This window comes from Rhinoraja longicauda, chromosome 13, assembly GCF_053455715.1.
Source record: "Rhinoraja longicauda isolate Sanriku21f chromosome 13, sRhiLon1.1, whole genome shotgun sequence".
NCBI classification, from domain to species: Eukaryota; Metazoa; Chordata; class Chondrichthyes; order Rajiformes; family Arhynchobatidae; genus Rhinoraja; species Rhinoraja longicauda.
Window position 1 is genome coordinate 46,471,992 of NC_135965.1, and position 12,929 is coordinate 46,484,920.

At 41.4% G+C, this 12,929-nt stretch overlaps 1 protein-coding gene across 1 annotated transcript in view; it reads left to right on the forward strand.

Annotated features, from left to right (window-relative positions):
- The window catches only part of dis3l2 (DIS3 like 3'-5' exoribonuclease 2), a 150,959-nt gene that overhangs the window by 53,100 nt on the left and 84,930 nt on the right, over window positions 1-12,929 (forward strand). The window contains exons 7-11 of the mRNA XM_078410894.1: window positions 1,631-1,764; window positions 3,467-3,714; window positions 4,894-5,067; window positions 7,728-7,807; window positions 10,633-10,745. Coding sequence (XP_078267020.1) covers window positions 1,631-1,764; window positions 3,467-3,714; window positions 4,894-5,067; window positions 7,728-7,807; window positions 10,633-10,745 — 749 coding nt within the window. The remainder of the gene's footprint in view (window positions 1-1,630; window positions 1,765-3,466; window positions 3,715-4,893; window positions 5,068-7,727; window positions 7,808-10,632; window positions 10,746-12,929) is intronic.

The window sequence follows — 12,929 nt, forward strand, 5'->3', positions numbered from 1 at the left end:
ATGTCAGACTGGAAATGTGATAATGTGCAGGTTGAGATTAGATGTTTAGTAAAGTTGTGGCAGACAATTCAAAGAAACAGAGTGTTTTGCTGTTCTGTCGGATAGTGGGGAAGTTCTTTGCTGTGCTGTGGAAATGGTGGAGAGTTGTTTATTTTTACACATATCTGAGGTTTTGCTGAATTTAGCACATTAACTGAATTTCCACTCATCAACAAATTAACGAAGGTGGCTGTCCACATTTCAGTGCATCTTCTAAAAATAAGGAATCCATTAGGTGCTTCAAATAAGAAAGCACTAATCAGTGAAGCTTTTCTGAGTTCGTAGGCAACTTACCTGAGATTATGAGAAACTATTTGCTATACTTGCTTGTGGTTAGCTTGTAATTCCTTAGATCTGACAAAACTATTCAACATATCCATTTGCTGGTGTGGTGTTAAGTCATAGTGAATGTTTTTGTTTGGTTGTCTGGGAAATCAACATCCATTTCTTCTTTCTTTGGGATTGATGTCTATTATACAGATTGAGAAGGCCCGAAAGCTGATAGTTTCATCCGTATAACCATATATAACCATATAACAATTACAGCACGGAAACAGGCCCGTTCGGCCCTACCAGTCCACGCCGACCACTTTCTCTGACCTGGTCTCATCTGCCTGCTCTCAGACCATAACCCTCCAATCCCCTCCCATCCATATACCTATCCAATTTACTCTTAAATAATAAAATCGAGCCTGCCTCCACCGGAAGCTCATTCCACACAGCCACCACCCTCTGAGTAAAGAAGTTACCCCTCATGTTACCCCTAAACTTTTGTCCCTTAATTCTGAAGTTAACATCCGTATGACAGATAAAACTTTAAAAACTGGGAGCAATTAACTTCTTCTTGTCCTTAAAGTGTGCATTTACACCCAGTTGGGTTGTAATATCTATATACTAAAACTCTTGTTTGTTTGTTCCTGAACTACAGCCAAAACGGTACACGATAGCGCGACAATTTTAGGCCCACCTTACTCACCGTTGTCCCTTTGGTGCTAATGGAAGAAGTTTCATTGAAATTGGTGTTATATTTTTAAAGTTAATCACATTTTAAAGTTTAAATCTATCACCTAGGGAGGGAGGGAGGGGGGAGGAAGGAGCATAAGGGGGGTTGAAGGGGATGGGAGGGGAGGGGGTGGAGGGAGGGGAGGGGGAGGCGGGGAGGGGAGGGGGAGGGGGAGGAGGGGGTACGGGGGGAGGAGAGGGGTACGGGGGGAGGAGAGGGTGCTGCACCAATGCAGGAGAGGTTTGGGTCTAACGGGTCCACTTGGTCTAGTCGAGTCTTAAAATGTTCTCTTGGTTTTCATTTACTGCTGGGCATATTTTGGAGCAGGGTACACATTTTACTGCCATATCTTCACATTTACAAATTATGAAATACTAATTATGTTAATCCGTATAGTTGAATTTTTGAAAGTTCAGTTAGTTCACGGTTACAGCTTCATGGACTGTTCTCCAATACTCTGATACAAGACTTCACTTTCATGTGGATGTTTTATCTAACATCTCTTTAGAACATAGCAGATGAGATTTTCTGTTCAGAATAGTACTGCTCTATTATGTAATGCTGTATTTTTGCTGATTGTTTTTGTAGCCACTGGCTCTGGTGGATTACAACCTGCTGATAGCATCATCCAAATGCAAACTTCAAGAAAGGACAAGCTTAGCAGCGTGGCTGCTAATGATGCAAGAAACCATCCAGATAGGTTTCTTCAAAAGACTGCCAAGGTAAATCATGGAAACGGTCTGAAGTTACATCAATCTCCTTTGAATATCAGAATTCTTGAAACGTAATATTCTGTGCTGGAATTGCATTTTTTTTCTTTCAAATACGTGCTTTTTCTGTGTTATTTTGTCTTCGTGCTACGATTTTAGTTATTTATGTATTTTTAACTGATTTACTTTGATTTTAATCATTGTTTTAAATTCTGAATCCCAGAGAAATTTATTGCCGGTAAAGTCGAGGGTTTCTTCATGTCTCCAGAGCTGTGAGGGGTGATTTGTGGCTGTGTCTTCACAGTTATTGCAGGCTCTGCCATGTTTTGTCATCTTTCGGACCACTGAATGATGATATATTAGAAGTGTTTAAACATTAGAAAGTTCTGGGCAGGGTGAATAAGACACTTACAGTATGAGCAACTTGCTCGGTATTGGAACGGCATTACAATTGTCTCCAATCTCAATTAAAGCAAAAATATGGAACAGTCTGTTCAATTTATATTAATGACAATTGCCCATGGTAGTGTCAGGTGGTAGTACTAGGAGCTATTATGAAAACTATGTCTTCTAACATACATCACTCAATCACATTCTCCAGTCGCTGATCCCTAATGTATGACAGAGGAAAGATAGGGTTTTTTATTTTCTAATCTTCTAGTTCAGTTAGCTTCAAACATAGAACATAGAACAGTACAGCACAGGGGCAGGTCCTTCAGCCCACAATGTCTGTGCTGAACATGATGCCAAGCAAGACCCAAAATGCTGGAGGAACTCAGCGGAACAGGCAGCATCTCTGGAGAGAAGGAGACCCTTCTTCATACCCATTCCTTCTCTCCAGAGATGCTGCCTGTCCTGCTGAGTTCCTCCAGCATTTTGTGTCTACCTTTGATTCAAACCAGCATCTGCAGTTCTTTCCTACACATGATGCCAAGAAAAACTTGTTCCAACTGCCTGCTTGTGTTCCATATCCTTCCATTCCCTGCATAATCAATGTGTCTATCAAAAAGCTTCTTAAATACCACGATGATATTTGACTCCACCTGCACCCCTGATAGTGTGTTCCGGGCACCTGCCACTCTGTTAAAAAAAAACTTGCCGTGCATGTCTCCTTTAAATTTTGCCCCTTTCACCTTAAAGTTGTGCCATCTAGTCTTTGACATTTCCACCCTGGAGACAAGGCCAGCAATGGTTGTTCAAAGACCAACTCGTAATTGCTTAGGGCCTATAAGTGCTGAAATCTTGGACAATACAGTTCACCCCCTCCATGATACACTAGTCACTGACGAGCATCTTCGTCAACAGACTGGTTCCACCAAGATGCAGGACAGAACACTACAGGAGAGCCTTCTTCCCTGTGGCTATCAAACTGTACAATTCCTCTCTCTTCTGGGGTAGACTGACTCCTCCCCCCCAAATCTTTGCACATCCCTAATCCTTTCCACTCGTGTCACTTTTATTTCATGTTTCATGTATCTTGTGTTTTATGACTGTTGGCAGATCAATTTCCCTCCTGGGATAAACACAGTTCTATCATATCGTATCATAAAGGAAGTAAGCAGAAATCATGAGTTTGGAAATAATTTACCCCTATCTTCTGAGCCAGCAGGGATGGTTTGAAGTTTGATTTAGTGATCCTTTGAATGTTTAGCAGAAGTTTTCTATTAATGAAAATTGTTGAATGTTGTTAATATTGTTATTTTCATAAATGCAGGTGGTTTACATTGTGGAGAAGAAACATTCCAGAGCTGTGACAGGATTCATCAAGCCACTAACCGATAAAAATAGTGACCTCTATAAAGAGTTCACTATCTTTTCACCAGTTGATCACAGAGTACCTAGAATCTTGGTACCAATTGAATATTGTCCAGAAGATTTCATGGCTAGACCTGGAGATTATGGAAGCACCCTGTTCATTTGCCGCATCGTGGACTGGAGAGATGATTGCAATTTTGCAGATGGGTAGGAACAATTTGTTTATACATCTGTACCAATTCTGAATAATTAAATAATTAACATTGTTTTCTATGAGAGTGCTTAAAACATGCCGTTTAAATATTGGAATTCAAATATATTTTTGGTTATTTCATGTTAAATACATCAGCATCATATTTTATTTTTAATTCTTAATGAAAATGACAATTTGGGAATCTGATAAACGGGAGAAATATGAGCTACACACTCGTGCTTGAGTTCCATTACTGCAATTGAGGTACATGTGTGGTTGGAGCAGTATACATCCAGGCAAGGGGAGTGTTGTCTGGTGAAAGGAAGACGGCTGTGATGGCTGAGGTCATTATCTCATGCTTGCGATGCCACTGGAGGGGTTTCTCCCTGTGCATACATCTGCTTCAACAATGAGGTTCTCGCCATCATAGGGAAGTCCTTAGTTAATGAAGCCGTCTGTCCCCACACAGAGTAAATCCTTGGCAATAACTGAGGCATGACATGACTCTCGCCTTGCCTGAGTGTGTGTGGCTCCACCACTCATGTAGCTCAATACCATTCAAGTGGAAACACCCCGCTCTAACCTTCTACTATCAAAGCCAAGAACAGCAGAAACCACCTCCAAATTTCCTTTCAAGTCATGGGCCATATTAATCTATAAATAAAGTATAGTTCCTTCACCTTCACTGGACTAAAAGACAAATTCCCCACCTTCACTGTCAAACTCTCTTTTTAAGGCAGCAACTCACAACCACCTTCCAACAGCAATTAGGAATAGGCAATAGAGAGACCCTCCTATTTCCTCTGGTAGCTCCAGATGTAGGGTAGTTAAACTGAACGCAATCAGCATTTTTTGTATTGGCAGTTAATATTATTGAATTCCAATGCAGAGAGAGATTAATGTATCATTGATTATTTAGTCATTAATTGGAATTTTAAATCAGTTTGGCTGCTGTTCTTGCCAAATGTCCGTTTAGTTTATTGTCACGTGTACCGAGGTACAGTGAAAAGCTTTTGTTGCGTGCTTTACAGTCAACAGAAAGACAATACATGATTACAATCGAGCCATTTACAGCGTATAGATACAATCAGCATATTTTGCGAAGAGACTTTAAAAATGACTTGGAAATGCATAAAATGTACAAATAAAATGCTGTGCACAAACTTAGTTGCATGAGGTTTCTGTGTAAATAGGTATTTGTCCAGAAGTCTGGGTCAAGCTGGTGAAATTGAACCTGAAACTGAAGGCATTCTCATCGAATACGATGTGGATTTCTCTGATTTCTCTGCTGAGGTTCTGGACTGTTTACCAAAATCCTTCCCATGGACCATCCCAAATGAAGAGTTCAGACATCGTAAAGATTTACGGTAAGTGTCTGTTCAAAGTCAATTTTAACCTCGTGTATAGTTACCTTTTGTTTTTATTTATGCATTTTGTTTGAGTTTGAAGTTAGACGTTTCCTTTTGGGCATCGTTGGAAGTAGTTTATTTGGGTGGGGGACAGTATATTATGGTGTAGTTAGTGGAATCTTGTGGAACATTGAAAGTTAAAATGAATGCATCTCATTGTCAGCAATAATCTAACGATGAATCCAAAATAAGTACAGCTAATACATTTTGATGGTAGTATATGTTTTAGTTCTTAATTTTACTGTTTATTATATTGATTAATAGTAATTTTACAGTATTGCAACTCACTTTCCTATGGAACGATTCTTGAACAGTGAATTTGTTGATGTTGCATAGTTATTAAAGTTAACTTGATTTTGCTTCATCTTGGCCAATTACATCCTTTTGCTGAGAACTTGCTGGATAAACAAAAATGACGCTGATTTACTGAGATGTTTTGTTAATACATACCTTAAACACATTCCTATATGTTTGTCAAGTTATTACTCTGCTGAATTTTCAGATATTTTTGATCTTGTTCATTGGAATACTTAATTTTGAAAAAAAATTGTTATTGAAAATTTGGATTTTGAAGAATGGCGGTGAGAGACATTGAATCAATCTTGGCTGGAATAATTAGTTGAGAAAAGGGAAGAAAGCATATATTTCTGCAGTTGGAAAAACAATACCAAACAGTTTGGAACTTTATTTGTAGACATACACATGAGAATCCTGGACTTGGTGACACTTGCAAGAGGAACTGTGGCATTCCCGTGTAAGATCCGATCTAGTGTCAATTACCACGGGCAGTGCGGTCGTGCAGCGGTAGAGTTGTTGCCTTACAGCGCCAGAGACCCGGGTTTGATCCTGACTACGGTTGCTGTCTGCATGTAGTTTGTACGTTCTCCCCGTGATCTGAGTGGGTTTTCTCTGGGTGCTCTGCTTTCCTCCCACAATCCAATTTCCGGTTTCCTCCCACTATTCTCCCACAGATTTGTAGGCTAATTGGCTTGGTAAAATGGTAAATTGTCCCTATTGTGTAGGATAGTATTAGTATGCGGGGATTGCTGGTCTCGCAAGGTAGGCCGAATGGCCTGTTTCCACGCTGTATGTCTAAACTAAACTAAATTTGTTGATTCCATCTCTGTTTCTTCAAAGTTAAGTACAGTTGAACTGAAATTGCTTCAAACTAAATAATGGCAATGTCTTCACTCCCAAATGCAGACTTCACTTCCGGATGTTTTCAAACTTTGGTGTCAGTCAATTTTAACTAAGGATGCACTATGTCATGGCCCAAGGTTGCTCATTTCCTCTTCCAAAATGCCACTCAACCGGGCTATTCTCTCAGCTCCTCTGCTCTTTAGCACTCCCCATTTGACTCGCAGGACACTGCTGGATACCCATCCGCGATCTACCCTGTGAAAACCAGAGGTCTTCCAAAACTCTGCTGCACTGGAGCTCGCACCCATTCCTGTTCATCCATCATCCCTTTGCTTGATCATTTCCCAGGTACACAGTGCTAGAATTTTAAAATAATCATTTACATTGCAAACCTCCTCATGACTTTGTCCCCTACCCCAACTAATCTCCAGCTGTCCGACATTGCACTTTATCCGTGCACCTCCAATTCCAGGCTCTTGAGCATTCCCTGTCATTTTACCAGGGGCGACCATGTTTCAGCTGCCAAGGCCTTATACATTCTCTCTGTAATTCTCTCTGTGTCTCTTCCTCTCTTTCTGCCTTTGATATGCTTTTCTAAACTTGCCTCTGACAGAATATCTGGTCATAGATTAATAATAATGGAAGTGGCTTGGAATCAGATTAACATAGAAACATAGAAAATAGGTGCAGGAAAATAGGTGCATTCGGCCCTTCGAGCCAGCACCGCCATTCATTGTGGTCATGGCTGATCGCCCTCAATTAATAACCCGTGCCTGCCTTCCTCCCATATCATATATCATATCATATCATATATATACAGCCGGAAACAGGCCTTTTCGGCCCACCAAGTCCGTGCCGCCCAGCGATCCCCGTACATTAACACTATCCTACACCCACTAGGGACAATTTTTACATTTACCCAGCCAATTAACCTACATACCTGTACGTCTTTGGAGTGTGGGAGGAAACCGAAGATCTTGAAGATCTCCCTTGATTCCACGAGCCCCTAGAGCTCTATCTAACTCTCTCTTAAATCCACCCAGTGATTTGGCTTCCACTGCCCTCTGTGCCAGAGAATTCCACAAATTCACAACTCTCTGGGTGAAAAAGTTTTTTCTCACCTCAGTTTTAAACGGCCTCCCCTTTATTCTAAGACTGTGGCCCCTGGTTCTGGACTCGCCCAACATTGGGAACATTTTTCCTGCATCTAGCTTGTCCAGTCCTTTTATAATTTTATATGTCTCTTTAAGATCCCCTCTCATCCTTCTAAACTCCAGTGAATACAAGCCCAGTCTTTTCAATTTTCCTCATATGTCAGTCCCGCCATCCCAGGGATCAGTCTGGTGAGATAATGGATGTGGAGTGGATTCTTTCAAATCAGTAACTTGTTATTACTATCCAACAAAATCCAAAATGACTTTCATCAGGAAGTTAACAGTTTCTGCAAGACAATGTAAAGTTTGCCATTTTCTTCCTAGGAAGGAATGCATCTTCACCATTGATCCAGTGACTGCGAGGGATTTGGACGATGCACTGTCTTGCCGCCAGCTCCCTGACGGTATGATCCTTTTGTCACTTGTATCTTTTTGAAATTATTTTATGAAAAATTGCTGCTTTATATTTCTTTAAATTAAACATTATATAAAGTTATAAAACAGGAAGAGGACGCATTTTTAAACTGCTCCTTGTGTCAGCGGTTACAACACTGCATAACGCTAACCTCAGCAACTATGAATTTCCCTGGACTCTGCCTTTTGTTGCATTGCAGACTTTGGCTCTCCACAATTTTACATAAACTATCTTTTAGCAGTCATTGTTATCTCAAAAGTCTCTGTATTGGAGGATGTGTAAATGCAGCCAAAGGGGAGAAAAATCAGATGCAATTAATCAGAAAAATGAAATTTAAGATGTAAGAAAGGATTGCAGGTCAGTCGCCATCTGCAAGACCAGACACATTATGGGTGTGTCCTATCAAAGTCACCATCAGTCTGATATTGTTCCAGATCATGACTGATTTTTCTCTTTCCTGAGATTCATGCTGTAAATAAATGTAGTTTGGTAATTTAGCTCACGGCTGACTATATATGATGGAAAATATTACATTTGTCACAGGCAAATAAAAAAAAATTACTTTTATTTCCATGCTGTCAAACGATGAGTGGTCCAGCCACGATGATTATTGCTATTACAAGTTAGTTGATTTCCTGCAAGATTGCCAACAGTGAGTCAGAGGATAAAATTTGTCACTAACATGAAGCTGATATCCTCTTGGAGTTATTGATGTTGTTGACAACTTGCTCTCAGTCCTGCCTAGTAATGTTGCACTGAAAATCATAGACAATGAATGGCCCAGTGATTCATAATCATGAATGCACTGTCTACTGTTATTTAGCAAGAGCTTAAAGTCACATTTTTATTACAGACCAACAGAGGTGATCTTTCCAGTCAAATGATCTTTTTATCAGAGAAATCATATGTATTGGGTGGCACGTTTAAACTAAATCATAAACCTAGAGGATGCTAGCCCTGAAAATTTAATGAGGCCTCTTGACCAGCAGTCACAGAGGAAACTTCAGACTGCTTCCTACTATTAGCCTAGAATCTTTAGGACAAGTTAATGAGATGCACAGAACAGTGAAGGAAACCATGCAATTAGGTCATGAGAGATTTACCCCAAAATAGTTAAGAAACTACATAATGTGTTAACGTTATGCTTGAGTTTTGGAGAAAAGGATATGTTAGATCTATTTCTCAAAGAAGACAAGACGAAAATAAGCTGAAATGTTACAGACTAATAGATAGCCACAAAGTGCTGGAGTAACTCGGCTAGTCAGGCAGCGTCTCTGGAAAAAAAGGATTGGTGATGTTTTGGGTCAGGTCCCTCGTTAGAATGAATGTAGAGGAAAGGGTACTGGAAGGAACAAAAGGCCAGAACAAAGCAGGAGTGGCAACAGATGACCAAGGAGGGGTGGAGCCCACATTGGCCCATTGTTGGCTGGGGAAGAGATGACAACGTAGGATGTGAACATTGGAAGTGGTAGGATGACTAGAGTGGGAGGGAGAGAATGCAGGGGTCACTTGAAATGAGAGAAATCAATGTTCATACCACTGGGTTGTAAGCTGCCCAAGTAAAATATGAGGTGCTGTTCCTTGTGGCCTCATTCTGACTGTGGAGGAGACCCAGGGCAGAAAGGTCAGTGTGGGAATGGGAAGGGGACTTAAAAAGTTTGGAAACTGGGAGATCGCATAGGCCAAGGCGGACTGGGCGTAAGTGTTCAGCGATACGAGCGATCAATCTGTTTTTGGTCTCGCCTATGTATGTGTATGTGTATGGATGTGTCTACGTCTAGTCTGTAACACTTCACTGACGTCTTGTATAACCTTCATCAGTCAGAGTATTGAGTATAGAAATTGAGAGGTCATGTTGCAGTTATATAAGACATTGGTGAGGCCACATTTAGAGGCCAATGCATCCAAGATTTCTCGAGCCACCTCCTTAAGTACCCTGGGATGCAGACCATCAGGCCCTGGGGATTTATCAGCCTTGTCCCATCAGTCTACCCAACACCATTTCCTGCCTAATGTGAATTTCCTTCAGTTCCTCTGTCACCCTAGGTCCTCTGACCACTAGTACATCTGGGAGATTGTTTGTGTCTTCCTTAGTGAAAACAGATCCAAAGTACCTGTTCAACTCGTCAAACTGGAAAGGATGCAGAAAGGATTTATGATGATGTCAGGAATCGAGAGCCTGAGCAATAGGGAGCGGATGAGCAGGCTAGGACGCTATTCCTGGGAGCGCAGGAGGATGAGAGGTGATCTTATAGTGAAAATTATGAGAGGAAAACCTTGGGCAAACGCACAGAGTCTCTTGCCCAGAGTACGGGAATTGAGAACCAGAGGATGTGGGTTTAAGGCGAGAAGGGTAACATTTAATAGGAACCTGAGGGGTATCATTTTTTTTACACAAAGGGTGTTGGGTGTATGGAATGAGCTGCCGGGGGAGGCAGTTGAGACTGGTACTATTACAATGTTTAAGAAACATTTAGACAGGTACATGGATAGGATAGGATATGGGCCAAATGCAGGCAGGTGTGACTAGTGTAGATGGGACATGTGTGTCAGTGTGGGCAGGTGTGACTAGTGTAGATGGAACATGTTTGTCGGTGTGGACAGGTGTGACTAGTGTAGATGGGACATGTTTGTCGGTGTGGGCAGGTGTGACTAGTGTAGATGGGACATGTTTGTCGGTTGGGCAAGTTGAACTGATGAGCCTATTCCATGCCGTATGACTCTATGAGTCATGTGTAGATTGTAGATTTAATCATTCTATTATTTATCAGTAATAAGCAGTAGCAGTTCACATTTGTCATCTTTTATTGAAAGGAAACATGGAAGTCGGAGTGCATATTTCAGATGTAAGCTACTTTGTCCGTGAAGGGACTGCTGTTGATGAAATCGCCAGCAAGAGGGCAACCAGTGTCTACATGGTTCAGAAGGTAATGCACATGAAGGTTAACCTCTGCTCTACAGACCCTGCGAGCGCTTTAAGATTCATACAACAGAATAGCCTTCTGATGACTGGGATCAGATCTACATTTAGAATGGTGCCGTGCATTTTCCATGATGGATAACCTCGTGGACATCTGCCACCCAGGTTCACATGATCCCCATCATCAGGTTTGCCTCAGTCATCATCTGTAGCTTCAAATTCCTTACTCAAACCACTCTGGTTAAATAAGTTCCTTTTGAATTCCATTGGGAATAAATGGTGACCATCTTATGTTTCTGGGCCTGTTTTCAGTATATAGAAGCATTTTCCCAACCTCTACAGCATGAGTTGAGTTTATTGTTACGTGTACTGAGGTATAGTGAAAAGCTTTAACCCTAATGCATCAACATTTTTGAGTGGTTTAAACTCCAACCTTGCCCACAGAAATTCTCCTGATGGTTGCGACCTTCCCCTTTTGGTGAAACTCGTAAATTTTGGCTGTATTTTCTGAAGTATCTCTGTTTTCTGATATAACATTGCATAAGATCTGCTCAAGTTACTCCAAGTGTTTGTAGCCAAGGTTCTATACCAAGTTTACATATTTTCCTCAGAGTTTATGTCCTATATGTCCCACGAATGTGTGTTTGACAAAATTATGTTGGTATGCCACCTGTGTATTTATTCTGCAAATTCATTAATATATTTCCATATTTTTAACAACTACTGTTATCTCATGTGCATAAAGTGATACAGCACAGAAACACGCACTTCAGCCCAACATGTCCACAGGGACCATGATGGCCCACCTCAGGTAGTCCCATTTACCCTCGTTTGGCTCATATCCCTCTAGACCTTTCCTATTCATCTACCTGTGCACGTCTTTTAAATCTTGTTATTATACCTGCCTCAATTACCTCCCCAGGCTGGTCGTTCCATATATTCACGACCCACTGTGTGAAAAGGTTGCCCCCCAGGGTCCGATTAAATCTTTCTTCTCCTACTCATGCCCTCTAGTTCTTGATTCCTCTACCCTCCGAGAAAAACTATGCACTTAAAATGGAGTGTAACCAGTATCATGGCATATCTGCCTCCACCACTAACCCTGGGGTGGGAGCTGCTTTACGTCCTCGTCGTCCACCCTGGGTAGTTCTACGGAACGGGCAAAATTTGCAGCAAAGCGTCAACTAAGTTGCTCTGAAGCACCAATTGCCACTTTTGACTGTTGTAGTTGACATACGAAAGAAGAAGACCATCCCTGACAATGCATTCCAGTCCCCCACTACTCTCTGTGTAAAAAAACTTGCCCTGCAACTTTGCCCCTCACCTTATAGCCATATGCTCTAATGTAGGACAGTTCGACCCTGGGAAAAAGGTTCTGAATGTCTACTTTATCTTTGCCTCTCATCATTTTTACCTACTATCAAGAGTCACCTCAATCTCCAGTGTTCCAGAAAAAACAATCCAAGTCAATCCAACCTCTCCCTCTATCTGAAACTATTTAATCCAGGCAGCGTTAAGGTAAACATCCACTGCACCTTCTCCAAAGCCTCCATATCTTTCCTGTTATGGGGTGACCAGAACTGCACACAATACTCCAAATGCAGCCTAACCAGAGTCTTATAGAGCTGCATCATGACTTCCTGACTCTTGTATTCAATGTCCCTAGCAACAAAGGCAAGCATACCATATGCCTTCTTTGCCAACCTACCTACTTGTGCTGCCACCTTCAGTGAGCTATGAACTTGGACTCCCAAAATACCTCTGCACATCAATGCTGTTAATAGTCTTTCCATTTACTGTGTACTCCCCCCTTGCATTCATTCTCCCTAAGTGCAATACCTCACACTTACTCAAGTTAAATTCTATCGGCCATTTCTTCGCCCCTTTCTGCGGCTGATGTATATCCCGCTGGATTTTCTGACAGCATTCCTCACTGTCTGCAACTCCTCCAATTTTTGTCAGCAAACCTACTCACCAACCCATCTACATTTGTGACCAGGTCATTTATATATATCACAAACAGCAGAGGTCCCAACACAGTACCCTGCAGAAGTCCACTGGTCCCAGACCTCCAGCCAGAATATCTATTTTCCATCACAGGCCTCTCTGTCTTCTATGAATAAGCCAGTTGTAAATCAACAACAGTAACATAATGTCCCAACTTCTATACTCAGTGCCCTGACTGATGAAG